This window comes from Hippoglossus hippoglossus, chromosome 2 (assembly GCF_009819705.1).
Source record: "Hippoglossus hippoglossus isolate fHipHip1 chromosome 2, fHipHip1.pri, whole genome shotgun sequence".
NCBI lineage: Eukaryota > Metazoa > Chordata > Actinopteri > Pleuronectiformes > Pleuronectidae > Hippoglossus > Hippoglossus hippoglossus.
In genome coordinates, this window is record NC_047152.1 from 8,234,715 (window position 1) to 8,256,827 (window position 22,113).

Below are 22,113 nucleotides of genomic sequence, written 5' to 3' on the forward strand. Positions count from 1 at the left end.
TTGATGAGGAATTAAATCTTAATGGAACTTTAATGTGATATTAAAAAGCCCAAGTTCAGCAAATGTACTTAGTGGTATCATGCCTGAAGATCAAGTACAATATATATGTATACAATATGATATAGTGTAATATATAGAATGACTTTGCATCATCCTACTTAAGATTTAATGCTTAAAAGTACTAGTGTTGTTTAATTTGATTTATAAAAACATCTTAAAACTGACAAATTACTCATTCAAAATTTAAATATATAATACTAATAACAACATATACAAAGTCCTCCCCCACGAGTCTACCTGACTTGGTATATTCCAAGCCCCCCCCCCCCCGCCTTCTCCATATACACCATTGGGATCCTCCACTTCCGGTTTGCCAGTCAGTACTTCCGCATGGAGCCGGAGATGCAGAATCCGGAGCCATAGATCCATCATGAGGTGAATACTGTTTAAAACATCAACACATTTATTACATCTTCTGTGTGTTGGACGTGTCGCTGCACATTCTTCATTGTTAACTTGTGTTTGAAAGGAAAACTCGTCTCGTTAGTTTCTAATGGGAATGCTAAGCTAAGCTAGCATCACAAGCTAACCTCACCTGGCACCAGTTGTTCAGTCATGGGAAGTAAAAGAGAGAAACTTGTGTCTGGAGCAGAAAGAAGCTGTTTCTAAAGTTTTCACCTTTTAAACATGAACCGAGAAAACTGAGCGTGTTTTAAATTCTCATGTCAAAGACTTGATCACTTGTTTTGTCCTAAACGAGCTAAAGTACGTCACAATTGACTAAGTCAACTCATCTGTAGGCTGCTACACTTTCCACCTCCGGTTGTACAACCAAAGTAAAACTCTGAATATATGATTCTATTTCAAGAAATCTGTATGAACTCGAGAGCAGAACCTTTGTTATATTGCTAGTGACGACAATTAAAGGTTCAGTGTGTAAGATTCAGCTGAAAGGATCTATTAGACTTTTTTTTTTACAGTAGCCCAGACTGGACAAACTAAACATCTTTTGAGTTTCTATGACAACTGAAGCTACCACACGTTCTGTCATGTTTGGAAGTGGAGGCTGCAATATGCAACTTCACCACTAGATGTCACTAAAGTCTACACATTGCATTGATAGTGTTTTATCACCCAGCCCTACCAAACCCATAATATATATATAATTTACCATCATAAATACCAATATATCTATAGATATAGATAATAATGATCATAATAAACATCACAGTTGACAAACTGAAGCAACAATTTTATATTAGTTCTTCTTTATGAGCAGAGAACGACAAACACAAATCTGATGCAGATCAATGATGTGATCAACATCCTCACTGTGTTTGAACAATGCAGAAACATTATATTGATTTGTGTTTGCTTGCATGAAAAGTCAGTTAATAATAATCTCCAATCAATGGTTTGTTATTTTAGGCAGCAGTTACAGAGAGGAGACCCCCCCCCCACGGAGCCACCAGGAGCCGGAGCTGCTGCCGGGGGCCACCATGAGGTGACTATTGCATAAAATAGCTCAACATTTATTAGATATTCTGTGTGTTCATGTGTTTCTGCAGCTTTTTCATTGTTAACATGTGTTGTTGAGGAAAACTCGTCTCATTAGTTTGTTTTGTTTGCTACTGTCATTAGCCAGAGATGGAGGTAGAGGGAGCCGGAGCCGCCGGGAGCCCATGGACCCATCATTTGGTGACTACTGCTTAAAATATCAACACATTTATTGGATCTTCTGCGTGTTTGACGTGTCGCCGCAGCTTTTTCATTGTTAACATGTTAATAGTGGAAACTGCTGTGACTCATCAAACAATCAGAAGATCTAATCAATGGGTTGCTATTTCAGGTGGTAGTTATCGAGAGGAGACCCCACAAACCTTTTTTCTGTGTATGCGGTTTACAGATAATAATATTAAATAAATGTTTCAGTAAAATTTCAGCCGGTTTCTGTGTTTCCTTCGATAACCACTTGTTCCTGATTCTCTGGAGGGCCGGGGGAGACACAGCCTCCCCCTGGTACTCACCCCCACCACCAGTGTCACCGTCACCAACACCCACATACAGACAGACACACACAAACACACCCACGCTCCGGTTATCAGCCACGGTGAGGATTCGAACTAGCTCCTCACAGGTACATCCTTGCAGATGTGAACCAATCCACCACAACACCGAGTCCCCTTTGTGTTCACCAACTTTCTCGTGGCGTCTTTATCTTTTCACTTCAATCTCCCAGAGTATAAGAATCAAACCTCAGTCTTGTTCTGTTTCCATGAACAAGACTTGAACACACAGCTACAGAATCACCAGACTACTGTCATCTGACTGAGCTACTTGACCCAACACAATCAAAGATCCTCTCATGAAGCTTTCAACTGTCTCATCAGACTGTTTGACTTCATAAATTCACTGGGTCCCATAAGAATTGAACCCACGACTCCAAGTCTGCAAGTCCTTCCTCTAACAGACTGAGATACTTGACCAGACACACTTCAACCTCTGTCTCTGGGTTCTTGGCTCTTTAATGTGAGTGGAGGACTTCACCAGCTCTGAGTGTTTGCATTGGGGGCTGGACATAGAAGAAGAAGCTTCTTAAAAAGAAATGACAGGTGTCTGACCAAGTAGCTCAGTCTGTTAAAGGATGCACTGCTACACCTGAGGTCGCTGGTTCGATTCTTATTACAATCTGTTCTCTAAGAGGCTGAGCTACTTGACCAGAGACACACAAGCCTCTTTCTTTGAGTTCTCAAGTCCAACTCACTGACACTCAGTGAAATTATGAAGTTATACACATGAAAGACTTGAGAAGCCAAAGAAAGAGACTTGTGTGTCTCTGGTCAAGTAGCTCAGCTTCTTAGAGGTTGGACTCATAAGAATCGAACCAGCAACCTCAGAGCTTGAAGTCCTGCTCCAACAGACTGAGCTACTTGGTCAGACACCTGCTGTTTCCTTCTTAGAAAGTTTTCTTTAAAGTCCAGCCCCCAATGCAAACACCCAATGATCTGTTTAAGTCCAACGCTCTATACATATAGAACGTCCGTTAAAACTTTGCCATCATCCTGTAGCGTAGAGGAAAGGCTACAGGTCTTGATGGCAGAAGGTTCTTGGTTCAAATCCCACTGAGTTTAGCTTTAAGTTCTCTTGTGTAGATGTACTCTTCATATAGTACGTCCGTTAATTTAAAACCATCATCCTCCTGCAGTGTAGTGGAAAGGCTACAGGTCTTGATGGCAGAAGGTTCCTGGTTCAAAACCTGCTATGGTGAGCTTTAAGATCTCTTGTGAAAATTGTACTCTACATATAGAAGTTCTGTAGTGTGGAGGTAATGCTACAGGTCTTTGGATCTGAAGGTTCTTGGTTCAAATCTGACAAAAGACACTTTACCATTCTCCCATGATCCATGCAATTTAAAAGAATTAATTAAAATAAAATATACAAAAAATGACTTAATTAAACTTAAAAATAAAAAAAAGACTTAATTATACTCTGTCTTTATTGCACTCCGCACAATACTTATAATACTTATATTACTAAAATAAAATATTAAATACTTTTAAGCTAGTTGAATAGTTGCATTCTCCCATGCTTCGCATGCTGCGCATGCAAAGCATGTGGAGAATGCAACTATTCAACTAGTCATGGGAGCCTTGTTCCTTGTTGCCTTGTTAGTTGCCTTGTTCTGGCAGGAGACACATTGTTGGACTCACCCAGACTCCGTGCTTTGCACGGAGACTGGTGAGGACTGGGTTCATTCATACAGCTATGCATCATCCACCTGCTCCCCTACACTCAACACTCGACACCCAGCTCCAAAGCCAAAGCCAGTTTGGCTCTGGTCAGATTTGAACCAAGAACCTTCAGGAGCCAAGTCCTGCAGCATCTCCTCTAGGCTAGCGGAGGTCTCCTTTAGTCCTTTGAACAGATGTTCTATTTGTCTTGTTCATTTGTATCATGTTAACAATACAAAATTGTCCCCAAATGGATTTGAATGGGAGAATGGAAAACTGTCTGTGGCCAGATTTGAACCAAGAACCTTCTGGTTGTAAGACCTGTAGCGTTTCCTCAACACTGCAGAAGGACGATGGAATAAATTTACCGGACGTTCTATATGTATAGTGCATTTTCACAAGAGAACTTAAAGATAACAACAGCGGGTTTTGAACCAAGAACATTCTGCTATTAAGACCTGTAACCTCTCCTCTACGCTACAGGAGGACGATGGAATTGTTTTAACGGACGTTCTATATGTATAGTGCATTTTCACAAGAGAACTTAAAACTAACCTAAGCGGTTTTTGAACCAAGAACATTCTGCTAGCGAGACCTGCAGCCTTTCCTCTACGCTACAGGAGGATGATGGAAGTCCAGCTCCCAATGCAAACACCCAATGATCTGTTGAAGTCCAACGCTCAGATTAAAGACTTGAGGACCCAAAGAGAAAGTATTGTCTGTCTGGTCATGTAGCTCAGTCCTATAGAGGATGGACTTGCAACTGAAAGTTATGAGTTTGATTCTTATGAAAGTCCATCCTTTAAAAAACTGAACTACTTGACCAGAGACACACAAGCCTCTTTCTTTGAGTTCTCAAGTCCAACTCACTGACACTCAGTGAAATTATACACATGAAAGACTTGAGAAGCCAAAGAAAGAGACTTGTGTGTCTCTGGTCAAGTCTGCTCAGCTTCTTAGAAGTTGGACTCATAAGAATCAAACCAGCAACCTCAGAGCTTGAAGTCCTGCTCCAACAGACTGAGCTACTTGACCAGACACCTGCTGTTTCCTTCTTAGAAGCTTCTTCTCTAAAGTCCAGCTCCCAATGATCTGTTGAAGTCCAACGCTCAGATTAAAGACTTGAGGACCCAAAGAGAAAGGATTGTCTGTCTGGTCATAAGAATCGAACCCACCACTTCAGACTGCTTAGTCCATCCTCTATCAGACTGAGCAACTTGGTCAGGATAAAGAATGTTCTGGGTCCAACGCTCATAAAACTCGTTCTCTCAAGTGAAAACGCACTGTACATATAGAACATCCGTTAAAAACATTCCATCATCCTCCTGTAGCGTAGAGGAAAGGCTGCAGGTCTCGCTAGCAGAATGTTCTTGGTTCAAAACCCGCTTAGGTTAGTTTTAAGTTCTCTTGTGAAAATGCACTATACATATAGAACGTCCGTTAAAACAATTCCATCGTCCTCCTGTAGCGTAGAGGAAAGGCTGCAGGTCTCGCTAGCAGAATGTTCTTGGTTCAAAACCCGCTTAGGTTAGTTTTAAGTTCTCTTGTGAAAATGCACTATACATATAGAACGTCCGGTAAAATTATTCCATTGTCCTTCTGCAGTGTTGAGGAAACGCTACAGGTCTTACAACCAGAAGGTTCTTGGTTCAAATCTGGACACAGACAGTTTTCCATTCTCCCATTCAAAACCATTCAGGGGCAATTTTGTATTGTTAACATGATACAAATGAACAAGACAAATAGAACATCTGTTCAAAGGACTAAAGGAGACCTCCGCTAGCCTAGAGGAGATACTACAGGACTTGGCTCCTGAAGGTTCTTGGTTCAAATCTGACCAGAGCCAAACTGGCCTTGGCTTTGGCTTTGGAGCAGGGTGTCGAGTGTTGAGTGTAGGGGAGCAGGTGGATGATGCATAGCTGTATGAATGAACCCAGTCCTCACCAGTCTCCGTGCAAAGCACGGAGTCTGGGTGAGTCCAACAATGTGTCTCCTGCCAGAACAAGGCAACAAGGAACAAGGCAACAAGGAACAAGGCTCCCATGACTAGTTGAATAGTTGCATTCTCCACATGCTTCGCATGCGCAGCATGCGAAGCATGGGAGAATGCAACTATTCAACTAGCTTAAAAGCATTCTCCCATGCGAAGCATGGGAGAATGCAATATTTTATTTTAGTAATATAAGTATTATAAGTATTGTGCGGAGTGCAATAAAGACAGAGTATAATTAAGTCTTTTTTTTATTTTTAAGTTTAATTAAGTCATTTTTTGTATATTTTATTTTAATTAATTCTTTTAAATTGCATGGATCATGGGAGAATGGTAAAGTGTCTTTTGTCAGATTTGAACCAAGAACCTTCTGGTCCAAAGACCTGTAGCATTACCTCCACACTACAGAAGGACAATGACATTACTTTAACAGACGTTCTATATGTAGAGTACAATTTTCACAAGAGATCTTAAAGCTCACCATAGCAGGTTTTGAACCAGGAACCTTCTGCTATCAAGACCTGTAGCCTTTCCACTACACTGCAGGAGGATGATGGTTTTAAATTAACGGACGTAGTATATGAAGAGTACATCTACACAAGATAACTTAAAGCTAAACTCAGTGGGATTTGAACCAAGAACCTTCTGCCATCAAGACCTGAAGCCTTTCCTCTACGCTACAGGATGATGGCAAAGTTTTAACGGACGTTCTATATGTATAGAGCGTTGGACTTAAACAGATCATTGGGTGTTTGCATTGGGGGCTGGACTTTAAAGAAAACCTTCTAAGAAGGAAACAGCAGGTGTCTGACCAAGTAGCTCAGTCTGTTGGAGCAGGACTTAGACCTCTGAGGTTGCTGGTTCGATTCTTATGAGTCCATCTTCTAAGAGGCTGAGCTACTTGACCAGAGACACACAAGTCTCTTTCTTTGGCTTCTCAAGTCTTTCATGTGTATAACTTCATAATTTCACTGAGTGTCAGTGAGTTGGACTTGAGAACTCAAAGAAAGAGGCTTGTGTGTCTCTGGTCAAGTAGCTCAGCCTCTTAGAGAACAGATTGTAATAAGAATCGAACCAGCGACCTCAGGTGTAGCAGTGCATCCTTTAACAGACTGAGCTACTTGGTCAGACACCTGTCATTTCTTTTTAAGAAGCTTCTTCTTCTATGTCCAGCCCCCAATGCAAACACTCAGAGCTGGTGAAGTCCTCCACTCACATTAAAGAGCCAAGAACCCAGAGACAGAGGCTGAAGTGTGTCTGGTCAGGTATCTCAGTCTGTTAGAGGAAGGACTTGCAGACTTGGAGTCGTGGGTTCAATTCTTATGGGACCCAGTGAATTTATGAAGTCAAACAGTCTGATGAGACAGTTGAAAGCTTCATGAGAGGATCTTTGTTTGTGTTGGGTCAAGTAGCTCAGTCAGATGACAGTAGTCTGGTGATTCTGTAGCTGTGAGTTCAAGTCTTGTTCATGGAAACAGAACAAGACTGAGGTTTGATTCTTATGCTCTGAGAGATTGAAGTGAAAAGATAAAGACGCCACGAGAAAGTTGGTGAACACAAAGGGGACTCGGTGGTGTGGTGGATTGGTTCACATCTGCAAGGATGTACCTGTGAGGAGCTGGTTCGAATCCTCACCGTGGCTGATAACCGGAGCGTGGGTGTGTTTGTGTGTTTGTGTGGATGCTTGTATGTTTGTATGTGGGTGTTGGTGACGGTGGCACTGGTGAGTACCAGGGGGAGGCCGTGTCTCCCCCGGCCCTCCAGAGAGTCAGGAACAAGTGGTTATCGAAGGAAAAACAGAAACCAGCTGAAATGTTACTGAAACATTTATTTAATATTATTATCTGTAAACTGCATACACGGAAAAAAGGTTTGCAGGGTCTCCTCTGGGTAACTACCACCTGAAATAGCAACCCATTGATTAGATCTTCTGATTGTTTGATGAGACACAGCAGTTTCCACTATTAACATGTTAACAATGAAAAAGCTGCGGCGACGCGTCAAACACGCAGAAGATCCAATAAATGTGTTGATATTTTAAGCAGTAGTCACCAAATGATGGGTCCATGGGCTCCGGCTCCTGGCGGCTCCAGCGGCTCCAGTGGCTCTGGCTCCCTCTACCTCCATCTCTGGCTAATGACAGTAGCAAACAAAACAAACTAATGAGACGAGTTTTCCTCAACAACACATGTTAACAATGAAAAAGCTGCAGAAACACATGAACACACAGAATATCTACTAAATGTTGAGCTATTTTATGCAATAGTCACCTCATGGTGGCCCCCGGCAGCAGCTCCGGCTCCTGGCGGCTCCGTGGGGGGGGGGGGTCTCCTCTCTGTAACTGCTGCCTAAAATAACAAACCATTGATTTGAGATTATTATTAACTTGAGACAAAACAACATTCTGTTGTTAACTGACTCTTCATGCTTCAGCTAATCTAACAATCTCACATACAATTAGAATCATACAATTAGAATATAATTCAAATCCAAATGTTACAGTTGAATTTTACTTTTACAAGCAACACAAATCAACATAATGTTTATGCATTGTTCAAACACAGTGAGGACGAATATCACATCATTGATCTGCATCAGATTTGTGTTTGTCGTTCTCTGCTCATAAAGAAGAACTAATATAAAACTGTCTCAATGATTTGCTCTGTTGATGGAAACAGAAGAAACAATAAACCAGAAAGTCAGGGAGACAATTCTTCCTTCAGTTTGTCAACTGTGATGTTTATTATGATCATTATTATCTATATTTATAGATATATTGGTATTTATGATGGTAAATTATATATATTATGGGTTTGGTAGGGCTGGGTAATAAAACACTATCAATGCAATGTGTAGACTTTAGTGACATCTAGTGGTGAAGTTGCATGTTGCAGCCTCCACTTCCAAACTTCAGCTTCAGTTGTCATAGAAACTCAAAAGATGTTTAGTTTGTCCAGTCTGGGCTACTGTAAAAAAAAAACATGGCAGCCTCTTATAAAGTATTTAAATAGAAAGTATGCAAATAGAAAGTATTTAAATACAAAGACCCTTTCTAAGATTATTTTATATAAAATTTCTAATAAACCCTTTCAGCTGAATCTTACACACTGAACCTTTAATTGTCGTCACTAGCAATATAACAAAGGTTCTGCTCTCGAGTTCATACAGATTTCTTGAAATAGAATCATATATTCAGAGTTTTACTTTGGTTGTACAACCGGAGGTGGAAAGTGGAGCAGCCTACAGATGAGTTGACTTAGTCAATTGAATGAATTGAATGAATCCTGTGTTATTTCTCCTCACTGAGTTCACACAATACAAATCTATTAAATCAACATGTATTGAACTTGTTACTTTGATATTGATGAAAATTAAAAGCTGATCATTATTGTCACAGTTTTGTTTCCCAGCCTGAAGATAAATATCCAGATGTTTCAAGTCAAAGTCAACTGGACGTACTTTAGCTCGTTTAGGACAAAACAAGTGATCAAGTCTTTGACATGAGAATTTAAAACACGCTCAGTTTTCTCGGTTCATGTTTAAAAGGTGAAAACTTTAGAAACAGCTTCTTTCTGCTCCAGACACAAGTTTCTCTCTTTTACTTCCCATGACTGAACAACTGGTGCCAGGTGAGGTTAGCTTGTGATGCTAGCTTAGCTTAGCATTCCCATTAGAAACTAACGAGACGAGTTTTCCTTTCAAACACAAGTTAACAATGAAGAATGTGCAGCGACACGTCCAACACACAGAAGATGTAATAAATGTGTTGATGTTTTAAACAGTATTCACCTCATGATGGATCTATGGCTCCGGATCCTGCATCTCCGGCTCCATGCGGAAGTACCGACTGGCAAACCGGAAGTGGAGGAGTCCAATGGGATATATGGAGAAGGCGGCGGCGGCGGGGGGGACTTGGAATATACCAAGTCAGGTAGACTCGCGGGGGAGGAGTTTGTATATGTTATTAGTAATTATATCTAAGATTTGAATCAGTGATTTGTCAGTTTGAAGATGTTTTTACAAATAAAATTAAAACCACACTAGACTTTTTAGTACAGTCTTTTTAAGTACTTTTAAACCTTAAATCTTAAGTGGGATGATGTAAACTCAAATTATATTAAAAGTCTGTACAAATAATTAAGAACCACTGTCTTTCTTGGAGGTTTGTTATTGTTGTCTTAATGTATCCATCATCCATCTGAGACAGATATAACTATATACTATATATATATATATGTATATACATATTTATATATTTTTTGATAAATCCCTGGAAAGTTGGTGTATGGCAGCGACTAAAATACCAAACACCTGCACTGTGTCATCATAGAATGCAGCGGGTTACATCATGGCCCCAAGTGTCTGAGATGGTGAATCACCTCTTCTCTCTGCACTCTGATCAGCGGAAAGGAAACCGAGGGAGCGGGGACTCTCCGTCGAGCAGGGGAATGCCTCCTTGTTGCTTTGCCAGGTGCCTGATTTTGCTCTTTGCAGGATAATGAGTGCAAATAAACCCTCTGGCTCAGTTCCCTCTCTGTAAAGGGAAAGTGTGCAGCGGCCATGCCTGCTGCTGCTGCTTCAGAGGAATGGCGGCCAGCAGTGAAGAGGCTCCCTGGAAATGGTGCAGAATCCTCTGCACCATCTCTGCACAGTTGAACTCTGCAACTTCACCCATCGTCCAACCTCACAAGATGACGTCAAGACTCTTTGCGGCGTGTTTGCATCTTGTGGCTGCGTGCTATAAATGCACACCCGCTGACCACATACACACACAAGCTCCTCACACGTCCCCCAGGGGCCTTCATTACCCACAATGCAAACTAACCACTGAAAGTTCAGCTGGACATTCAGGTGTGTGATAACCGTGGCAACTGTAGCCTCAAGTGGAAATGAAGAGGACGCTACAGACAAACTCGTCTTCAGACCCACCCGCCCCTGATTCAAGAGAAATCACTGGAGGACATTTATAAGACGTCACTCAGCTCCCTCTGGAGACACTGAGCGCTTTATGCAACTGTTTGTCATATGCACCAGCGCTTGTAAACAAACACTTTGATGTTTACAGTCGCTGGAGTTCCCCTTTAAAAAGGAGTGAATACCGACATTGAAAGTGCCACATGATTTCGATCATGTCCTTTCAAACCATAATATAATGGGATCTAAGATAAAGCCAGGGAAGGATTACATAAACAAGGGCACAGATCACCAGCTCCTCTGTCTTCACAGTTAGAGAGTAAATATCAGTCTCTTACTCTATATTCCACCTCAGCTGTTTCACTGATGGCCCTGGATGTTAATAAGCAAACTAAGTAGTGAGTGGAGTCCAGCGTTTGCACTTGAGCTGCTGCCACTCTGCCAAAACAAAACAATATCATAACTCCACCAGCCTGTGCAGCTTCAGTCCAAACACCTTTTTCTCAAGACTCAGGTCACAGTGACCTTTGACCTTCAACCACCAAATTCTAATCAGTTCATCCGTGAGTGAGCATTTGCAGCAAATTTTAAGAAATTCCCTCAAAACATTCTTGAGATATGACGTTTAAAAGAATGGACAGACGGACACACGGATGGACAACCCCAAAACATAATAGCCTTTGGCCACTGGGTGTCGCCAGCGCGGAGGCATTAAAGTCTCCTAATGACCAACAGTCATCCACACCCCACCTGTTGAGATGCTGCTGCAGCTGGTCCAGCCGTTGCTCCACCTCTCCGTAGGTGAGGTCTGTGTCACTGTCATCCTCCGCAGCCGGCGTCTCCTGACACTGGGCGGGCTCCTCTGCGTTCTCTCTGGGACGCTGACGCACCCACTCATCTGCATCTGGTGGGAGAGATGTGAACGCACACGTAAACACACACGGGGAAAATTATCTGTGTTGTTAGAGCTTTGTGTCATCTCATCATTTAACTTTCCCGAGCTCTGATCCCCTCACAGAGGAAAACACACATCTGACCCCCGGTGACCGTCGTACCCTGGCAGAAATCCTCTTATGGCTGCAGCAGCTGAATTATGGGATATCACTAACAAATCTACATGCTGACACACTTTCCCCACCTAGAATCACTCCCAGTTTAAATGCAAATCCTGCAGTAAAGCTATTGTCGTGTTGCTACATGCGGGAGCCTTCTTCACACTGGATGGTTTTATGAGGATTTACAGTCGTATGGGGTCAAGCTGTAGACACAAAGCGGTGTGTGCTCACACGCTGGAAGCTGGATGTGAGATTTTCTGCGAGTGATGCAGCTCTTTGTGTGGAAGCTGCTCAGTGGACTCGCTGGGATCTGCGGGAGGATTTCATAACTCTGATTTCATAACTTGCTCCCTGTGAATGGTGAACGGACAATTAAACCTCAGCACTCAGATTTCCTGAACAGATTTCCTGTGACCTCACTCATCAGATAACAACACACCACAACATGATTTTACCTAATGTTTCCTGTAAAACCTTTATTTGGTCGCGACCTACGATCAAACGTGCGGTGACCCCTGAGCTGTTTGCTGGATATAATCCTCTCCTTTTATTACTGAGTGGGTTTTAGGTTTCACCCTAATGACACATAATCCTTGTTTGGATTTTTAATAGGTGTGACATTCCTCCTCTGGTGCTTAGGGGTGTTTTCTAAATTAAATTCTGAGACAATTACCATTCTGGTACAAGTTTAGAGGACAAGCAGAATTTGTGTGTTTAAAAAAGACTAATAATAGAGATTTCATTTTTTCCTTTCAGATACCGATTCTGATACCTGGGCTGATCGAGGACCGAGTGCAGATCCCACCAGTGCATTTCAAAAATAACAACTTATATAAAATTCCAATTCTGCTATCGTAATTGGAACATCCCGATAAAATAATTTATAATTGAAATTAAAACAGCCTGAATGTCTTATTTTCTTTCTTCTGTAGAATCAGTTGTTTCTTTGACAAAAATATGTGTTCAGGAGGAAGAAAAGGCTTTTTAAGCAGCTTATTTTATAAAAGACAAAAATAAATCCCTCATTATTAAACACAAAACGATGGAGGAACAAATGAGGTGGATGTTTCCATCATCACCTTTATAGCCCTGGTCCTGTGTGTTGTCTCCAGCCGGTGCATCCGGAGCGTTGCTCAGCCCGAAGCCCAGGGAGTGGTCCCTGACTACAGGGTAGCCCAGCACACCAGAACACAACGGCCTCTGCTCCTCTTCCTCCTCTCTGCCTTCCTCTTCCTCCTCCTCCTCCTCCTCCTGCTCCTCAGCCTCTTCGGCAGACTCCCTCTTCTCCTCGGCTGCTGAGGAGGCGTAGATCTGCTTCCCCTGCTTGGCGTCGCAGTAGGTGGCCACCGGCTCCTTGCTGTGGGAGCCTACAGGGAGAAACGGTAATCAGGAAATCTGCTGAGAGAACACCGGCTTCTTTTCCAACTTCCTCTGGGGAGGCCCGGGTTGTCTCATTATCTGTGACAACACGTAGCGAGTGTTTTGCTTCGGGGGTGAGGCGAGGACAAACATGTTATGTCACTGACGGTCACTTTAAATCATCGACAATAAATGAATAGCTCATTAGGCTCAATTCTACGTCCTCACACCTGCTACGCACGTTCTCCATCCTCACTTGTGTTAAATCGGGAAATGGCGATACTGTATTCAGATGGCCTGTAACCATGGCGACCAATTAGATCAGCCTGAGCTGCAGCCAAAATGCTGCGTGCTGCTGTGTGGCGGAGACTCGGTCTCCACGTCCCGGCTCTCCTGGCTGTTCGAAGTCAAACACAGAGCATACTGTCATCCCAGTGCTGAGGGCAGGGACGCTGCTGTGTTTATCTGTGGTGCAACTGATCTGAGGAGAGAGATATTTATAACTCCATCACACTGCTCCATTGTGTGGTAGAATATCAGGGTTTATTGTGAAGAGCCCGTCTTGAATGAGCCTAAAAAACTGCACCAGGATTAAGCTTTTTCATGAAATGTCCCCTTATGAGACCACATTTAAATTCACCAGATCTGTTTTTTTATCTGGATCTGCAGCAAATTGCACACGATCATAAATATCAGTCTCCATATCACAGCCTAGCCAAGTTTTGTGGGAATCCGTTGAGCAATTTTTGTGTAATCTTGCTTAAAAAACAAAAAAATCCAACAGTTGACGCTATTTTTATCCTTAAATGCAAATAGTTTAAAAAAGATAATAATGAAATAATTACATTACCATCTTACAACTGTCAGAAGAACATATTCACATTTTAAAAAGCCCGTCTCCAATTAGCATGAAGTCATGACCCAACGTCTTTGCACAGATATTAATTGGAATCACTTTACTTTAATTTCTAATGAAGGTTTAAAGGGACCGAGATGTTATGACACACGCTTGTAGGATTTTAATTGTAAAAGTAGTTTTTGATTTAAAAGCACTTGATGATGTCTGACCTGTGGACGACTTCCTTTTGTAGGACGCTCGTCTTCCACACTTCATTTCATCCATGTTGGACTCAGCTGCTTGTGGGTGGGATGTCTGTAAGAAAAGGAGAATATATGATTAAAGCATCTTAATATAGGTCATAAATGCAGCCTCCTCCATGTTAGTGGATGGACCAAACAAAAAATTCACGTCAAGTAAATTCTTCTCAAGGATGGTTTCTGTTATTTTATGTAGTTCTTATCACACCTATGTATGTAAGTGTTTTCCAGTTGGTTTGGTTTTAAATTAAAGGCAGCGTTCATATCTTTTATATTTTGCCTTCATTTCTGGGAGGAAGTGGAAAACGCATCGTTCATTTTTATCATCAGAATTAACGGTTGCAGATCTTTGACTAAATCTTGCAAGAATAAGTTGAGTAGTGGATGCTTGCATTAAGAAAGAGTTTTCCATTCTTTAACTACAGATTATAAACGACTTCCTCTCTTGTCGGTGCATCACGTATCTCCTCTTTTTTGATGTAATCAAACCTACTCGAACCTTCTTGTGTCTCCCTCTCCTCTTTCCCATCGTCTGAATAAATAACAAAAGGCTAAGTTCCCATCCCACTCTCCTTTAAAATATAAATAAAATAACTGTCACAGGCCTTGCACATGTTTCCACTGCACTCAGTTCATCAGAATTACAGCCTGCATCATCCCCTCTGTCTGTAACATCCACTGTCAGTGCTCGACTCCAGCTCTCATTCAAAATGTCTCAATTAGCCTGGTGCTTTTATTCCCACAACCACAGATACACTGAGGCACTGAGGAGAATTAATAACAAAGCTACTGCTCCAACTTAAATGGCAGAGATATGGTGCAGGGAACAGACTGTTTAATTCAAGTTAATGGTCTCCACTAAGCTTTTTACTGTACAGCAGTAAAGCAGAAGTACTGCATAAAAGCCTTGAATCCATTTCACTGCCTCCTTCATCCCAGTAACCGGAGACAGGGATCTGTGCCGGGAAACCTGTGCCCTGATTACCTTGGTGGTTTCGTCCCGGAGGTCAAAGGTCAGCTCCAGGTTTGTGAGGAAGTGGTCGGCGAACTCCGGGTACATGTCCAGCACCTCGAGGATCTCCTCCCTCTGGATGGTGTGGAGGTCGCAGTAGCTCAGCGCCCGCACGTCGGCGCAGGATTTCCCCGGCTTGGCGAACAGGTGGATCATCTCGCCGAAGATGTCGTTCTTACCTGCAGAGGGAGCAGAGGTTCAGTGTGGGTAAGAAAAGAGGCTACAGGGCGTTACATTCACAGTTATTATATTATCAAATGTAAGAACTACTTACTCTACCTAAAATATTCAATATGTAATTAAATGTGTATATTATGTACATATCTCGATATTTTTCTATTCTGTACTTTCATATGCTATTTTGTCTTTCCATATTTGCATTTATACTCATTGTGATTTAAACATTTTTAATCATTTATTCCTGATATTTCTATATATTACTATATAGCCTACTATACACTATATATAATGAAAATGTGCAGCTACTGCTGTGTATTTGATTTGCTGGTAGAACAGAACATTTGTCATTTTCTTGGTAACTGCGTATTTCCACCTTCTTAACATTTTCATTGGCTCCTGTGAGTCCCAGCATGCACTTGTCATGCACGGTGCAATGTAATGTAATACATGTTCACGCGGCGTATAAACGAGAGAGCTCGGAAATGGAGCCATCAGCAGTTTCTCCTGCTGTAGCGGAGAAAATGTTGCTGAGTCGTAACTGTACATGACCTACAACTTCACCCTCTTGCTAATCGTGACCCTAATGTGTCAGCGCTCTTCATCAGAGGTTAATTGGCTGCACGGAAAACAGTCGTTAAAATGGAAAACAATAGCCTCGGTGGGATTCACCTGCTGGGAGGAGGAGGAGGAGGAGAGAGGAAGGAGAGAAGCGGTGCAAGACCAACCACACGAAACTCTCCGATCCCTTAATCTGCCTCTTTTCTCTCTTATATTTCTACCCCACCCACTCGCTCAGCTCTCCCCCTGCTTCAATTGTCATCTATCTATTTGAAAGCAATCATGTTCTCCTTTTTTTCTCATCGACACGTATCCCGTGTTACTCTCGTCCCACCATGTGTCCTCCCCCACGCTTCTCCGTCCTCCGCCTTCATCTCTGGCACAACTGCGAGGCAGCAATCACACTGTTCTTTGAAGTAAGTTATTACAACATGCCCAACAGGGATCTCAGCTGCCAACCCAGACATATCACAGCAGCACAGAGGCGTCCTTACTTCACTGGCCCGCCCCCGTCTAGGTGAGCTCGGGCTGGGACGACAGGAGTATCTGTGCTGGCTTTTGAAGTGGGTTGGTTTTTGACTTGGCTCATCAATGGCTAATTAGAAATGTTGAGATGTTTTGTGTACAAGAAGTTTTTCTACATGGGGTATGCATGGCATTCTCTCCTTCCTTGACCTGGTCTCCAACAGCCTTTTAAAAATATCTATGTCCAGTAGAAGGTTTTCAGACATTTTATTTTATTTTATTGTTCAACAGAGATATTTCCAGAGCAGACCCAGAGCTGGAGGGACATGCGTGGATGTGACTCTTGGTGAGTGGGCTCATTAGAAACAGTTTTGGTGGAGAGAAGAGAATGATAATGAGGTTATGGAGGTGTAGAGTATAGACCCACCCAGGATGGCCACCACCACGTCGTCTTTGAGGATTTCGATGGAGCCGCGCGAGACAAAGTAAAGCGCGGTGAGCACGTCTCCGCTGTGGACCAAGGTGTCTCCGGGGGGCGCGTGGGTGGTCTTGAACCGCATGGCCAGCGCCCGGAGGCAGCCCTTGGTGGCCCCGCGGAACGCCTTACAGCCCTGGAGGAGGTTTGTGTTGAGGTGGAGGCAGATATCCGCCTGCAGGCACTCAGGGAAACCCTTCAGGACCTGAGTGTGGAACGCACATGGTTACAGTGTGATTACATGAGATATAGAAGTGTTTTTGTATTATCTTTTACAAGCTGTCAGAGATGATGTGCTGATTTTTAAATGTTCAGTTTGGTTGCAGGTCAAATTGAGCAGAAATTTGGTACAATTGCCACTTGTGTTCTTTCCTTCTTCTCAAAACCTATAACCTGCCGCAGTAGAAAAACGCCTGCAACGCCCTCCAACACAGAGCTAATGTTTTCACTGAGCCTTTCAGCAGACAACACACAACACTTAGGGACTGAGAAGCTGCAGATAAATGACAGGTTTGTTTCACTGACTTTATTCTACAAACCATTACCTGGAATGTGCATGAGCAAAAAGCAGAAATAATAATTAATCTTGAAACATTCCTCAATATTATGGGAATAAATATTAAAATTGAGCTTTCCTACCCATCCGAGTTAGCCTGGGAGACTGTTAAAAGTATAATCAAAATATACAATAAAGAGAATCCAACTTGTAATCCACTTACCCTCGTAAAGACAAAGATAGGGAGCAGGGACAGAACGGACTGTAAAGGAACACTTTACTTTTAGACGACACACACTCGAGGGCAGGGAGAGGGGCTTCAAGGACACACGGGGGACAAGACAACACTTATTTCCTCTTTTGTCATTTACACATACAATACAATGTGCTACTGACAGGAGAGGAAATGCAGACCGAACTGGTTTATCTGGCTCTGACGGGCTTTTTATTCGTTGTTGCTCGGAACAAAAGCCGATCAGTAGATTTGGAAAGGAAAGACTGAACAACACTTGGCAAGCACAGGTGCCGCCGCGGAGCGTGCAGCCAAGCCTCCCACGCCGGGAGGGAAACCTGGCAGTGCCCGGCGCGGCTGTGCCCACTCTCACAGGCATGATTCACTCTGTCTCTGGTAGCAGATGAGCATCATGGGGTTATGTTTGAATACACAGATTTCATGCAAAGACAGGGACCTGGAGGCAGGGCCACATGCAAGTCTACCACTGATAGACTATTACTGTGGCCTGCAGGAAACACTCAGTGTTAATGTGCCTTGGCATGCAAGTTAATCTGGTAAACCCAATTATGATGCAGCAGGTTACAGTGTGGTTGGGTTTGTGTATGTTCAGTAAGTTGTGTAACAGATAAAACAGTGCGGCACCTTTAATAACATGCATGTTTGGGACAATAATGACAAAAGCCACACATGTGTTGTCTTCTGTGTGTTAAAGCTAAGAACTTAGAGCATTCCACTACGAGTGTCAGGCACAGCTAAGCTCTACCACTGAGCAACATATGGATGTTAGTTGTGTTAACACATGTACCTCCTGCTCTTACCAGAGTGGTGGGGTCATTCCATTTGACATGAGGCAGACATGGAAAAGACAAACTTATATAAGAACAGCATCATGAAGACAAACGCTGCAGTTACCGTGTGCATGAGCAGCAACTGCAGCTGTCATTTAACCTGCGGCTGTGACTTAGCATTAAACAGTATCATCCTGATGAAATGACATCGATGTGGTAAGAGCATTTTTCAGGGACAAGATATCACACAAATGAGTCTCGTCCTCGGACTAAATCAAACACACACACACTCTCCTCTCGTACCATATTCATGTCGATGCCGTTGGTGTACGTCCAGGCGTGTTGGAAGTACTCCTCCAGCCGCTGCCGCAGCGGGTTGGGGATCTGGTGGAAGCGGATGAACTCTTTGACCCGGAGCATCTGGAGGTGATACCTGGCTGTGCCCGAGTACAACCGCTGTATGATGGCGGACACGTTCCCAAAGATGCTGGCGTACATTAGAGCTGGGAGAGAAGCGATACAGGTGGAGCGTTGAGCTGTGGAAGCTGAGGCTGCTCATATAAAATACCTACATTTTCTGTGATAACTGCACATTCATGTTGAAATAAATATGTGAATGTTTCCTTTAGAAGGTTTAACTATTGAATTAATGTCTTGTATCAGAGTGCTTATCTTTAAAAACCCTCCATTAAGGTTAAGATTCTCCATGAAATACAGTGTGTGTGCTGCAGCCTGATTACAGAGGAGTTTCAGCGATGACAGGATCATAATAACTGTCTGAGTGTGACTCAGCTGCTCACTCACATCCAATGAGCATGACGCAGATGGAGAAGATTTTCTCAGAGTTGGTGTTGGGGGAGACGTTCCCAAAGCCCACACTGGTCAGACTGCTGAAGGTGAAATAGAGCGCTGTGACGTACTTATCTTTGATGGAGGGGCCTGAGCTGGGGTCACTGTAGTTGTACTTTTTTCCTGCAAGGAATAACAAAAATAGTACGTTAAAAATACTACAAAATGTGTGTATCATGTCTTTGGCATCAGAAGATAAATAAGGTCACCTATGGACACCCCCAGGTTGTCCAGCCATCCGATCTTGTGCTCGAGGTACGGCTTCTCCACGTTGCCGATGGCGTACCAGATGCAGGCCAGCCAGTGGGCGATGAGGGCGAAGATGCACATGAGCAGCATGAGGACAGCGGCGCCGTACTCAGAGTAGCGGTCCAACTTGCGGGCGACGCGCACCAGCCGCAAGAGACGGGCCGTCTTCAGCAGACCAATCAGAGTGGTGGTCTAAGAAACAGAGGAAAATCTGAGTCAGGACTGTTCTTTGCTGAGAATCGAGTTCATGAACATTTTTTAAAAAGTGATTTTCTATTTTTTGAATAAATCCTCACAAATCCAAAATCTGAAATCAGAGGGAGTTTGCTGCAAAGTGAACAAGTTGTCTGTCGCCTCTCAGCGTCATGAGGACAATCAGTTCAGGATAAGGGAAATCATGGAAATCAGGCTTTAAGAGGAAGTGGAATAAAGACATGAAGGATGATGAGGCACTTTTGAATATGATGATTGCAAGAAGATTTTTTTGCAGCCCCTCAGAATGTACAGTGCACACACATCGCCTTCTTTAATCCCCCGTCTCCGTTTTCGAGCTGGACTAAACTAACACACAGGCTATGCAAGGGAAGTAAGGGACTGGGGAGGGGGGGCAGCATGCAGCCACGACTTAAGTCCTGATCTATTAGTGGTGTGCAATCTGTAAACACAATAAGTGAGACTTCGGAATCAGGAGGGAGGCGAGAAAGACAGGTCCATTAAATCCCCTGAATCACCGCCATCAATCACCGCCGTGCAAAAACAGTGAATAAATCATACGCAGAGAAAGATGAGGCCTGAAGGATCTGCTCCGAGCGTGCACCATGTTGTACGCAGCACACAAAGTGTAGTGTTGATTAAAATCTGGTCTCACAGTAAGTCTGAGGCGTTTTTCTGCTGAGGAGTGATGCTAAATCTCCCATTAGCAACCAGCTGTATTAAACACATCCGCCGAATATCCCTCAGGCCATCTGGCGCTTTAAAACACCACCAGAGCTTTGGATGTAAACTTCTGACTCTGTGTCATCACCTACGTGGGCTGCATCTACCTCTACTTCACATACATCTGCTGTAAAAGCCTTTTTGTGCTGTAGTGAGCAGGAAAAAGTCAATTTAATATGAATGCAAATGAGAGTCAATCTTTAATAATAATCATCCGGTTTCACTGACCGTGTTTATGTTATTTATTCCTGAGTAATACTTGTTTGTTGCATTTGTTTACGAGCACAAATTCACTCTGGCCTGATCAGGAAAGAGGGGAAGTGATATTTGAATTCTGGTTCAGAAGCAAAAGACTTCATGATTTGCAATTACCTCCCATTTGACCACTGTGTGATTGTGAGTGTGGAAGTAAAAGGCAAATAACCTCAACTGGATACTGATATGAAAATGACGGACGAGCTCAAATGGCCTCCGCAGGCAAATTCAGCACCGCGCCATTTGTTTTCATTTGCCAGCTTAACTCTGACTGAGACTCAGAAAAACGAATCTCTCCAGGGAGATTTTAAAGCTGCTATGTTTCTAATGAAATCAGCAATAAAGAGAAAATATCTGAACATTGTCGAAGACGGTTTCCAGGCAACAAAGGTGCATGAGATCATGTCTAAAAATAGTCCCTGTCTCTGCGCAGAGGGCTAAAATAACACACCTGAAAGACAAGAGCTAAAACTGTACATGGATGTGTTATTTTCAGTTTCTTCTGGAGAACGGAAGGAGCTAAAAATACATTTTTTTGTCAGTGTGAGCCGTGACGGGAGGACACTTTCTGTCAGCGCACCAGTCGTCAGGCTGCGTGAGGAGGACATACATGGTGCCGCGGTGTCGCTCAGCTGTCGGCTCTCTTCTCTCCAGCTGCCAGTCAGTGGCAGCCTGCAGCCATGGACTCCCTCACAGAAACACACCTCATGCTAAATACTGACTCAGCAATCCAGAGCACTGACAACAGGGCTGTGTGTGTGTGTGTGTGTGTGTGTGTGTGTGTGTGTGTGTGTGTGTGTGTGTGTGTGTGTGTGTGTGTGTGTGTGTGTGTTAATATCACATATCCTCCCTTCACACATTTTACATTAAGTAGTGTGATTCTCCTCAATGTGTTTTGGTTCTGCCTCAGTGTAAAAACTAAATTATGTGACTTTATTATTGTAACGTTATGTCTTTTTTTCTCATATTTTATTCTCAGAAAATGTAACATTTTGACTTGGAAATTATAAAATTGCATCTTATTGTCCTCGTAATATAACGACTCTATTCTCAGTACATACAACATGTATACAACTGATAATACTATGAAAATAAAGTCAGAATATTACAGGTTTAACTCTCATAAGCTTAGGACTTAATGTTTTTCCTTTGAAGTGGTTGTAATACTTGGTCATAGGCACTGAGTATACAGTAGATGTTCAGTATCTCAGGCTCATGTTCAGATTGATGTCCTCTGCTGTAACTGCACTCTCTGAACCGCTCTCGCAGAGCATTAGATAACTCGCTCAGCCGACTCCCTCAGACGCACACGAACAAAATAGTTTCTCGCAGCCAGATTGGTGAGGGAGGCAGAGACCTTTTTAACTGATTGTGATCGCCCCAGGCCTTCCAGTCTGGAGCGGGAGGAGGGAAGCAGATGTGACAGCCGAGCGTCAGATTGGTTTAGTTTTGTAAACATTCATAGAAA

At 42.9% G+C, this 22,113-nt stretch overlaps 1 protein-coding gene and 1 long non-coding RNA gene across 5 annotated transcripts in view; one reads left to right on the forward strand and one right to left on the reverse strand.

The window, feature by feature from the left end:
• Nucleotides 1-22,113, reverse strand: part of LOC117774007 (potassium voltage-gated channel subfamily H member 7-like) — a 55,807-nt gene that overhangs the window by 2,205 nt on the left and 31,489 nt on the right. For 2 of the 4 annotated variants that reach the window (XM_034606021.1, XM_034606002.1), the window contains 8 exons: nucleotides 19,415-19,646; nucleotides 19,161-19,328; nucleotides 18,660-18,859; nucleotides 16,790-17,042; nucleotides 15,133-15,338; nucleotides 14,118-14,202; nucleotides 12,770-13,057; nucleotides 11,386-11,539 (listed from right to left, as the gene is read on the reverse strand). In XM_034606021.1, the coding sequence (XP_034461912.1) occupies nucleotides 11,386-11,539; nucleotides 12,770-13,057; nucleotides 14,118-14,202; nucleotides 15,133-15,338; nucleotides 16,790-17,042; nucleotides 18,660-18,859; nucleotides 19,161-19,328; nucleotides 19,415-19,646 (1,586 nt within the window). Of the gene's footprint in view, nucleotides 1-11,385; nucleotides 11,540-12,769; nucleotides 13,058-14,117; nucleotides 14,203-15,132; nucleotides 15,339-16,789; nucleotides 17,045-18,658; nucleotides 18,860-19,160; nucleotides 19,329-19,414; nucleotides 19,647-22,113 lie in introns of all 4 variants that reach the window. The other 2 variants (XR_004616008.1, XM_034606011.1) reach the window with 2 other exon arrangements.
• LOC117775158 overlaps nucleotides 396-22,113 on the forward strand; it is a 366,941-nt gene continuing 345,223 nt past the window's right edge. The window contains exons 1-2 of the long non-coding RNA XR_004616202.1: nucleotides 396-435; nucleotides 1,429-1,504. This is a non-coding gene — a long non-coding RNA (uncharacterized LOC117775158). The remainder of the gene's footprint in view (nucleotides 436-1,428; nucleotides 1,505-22,113) is intronic.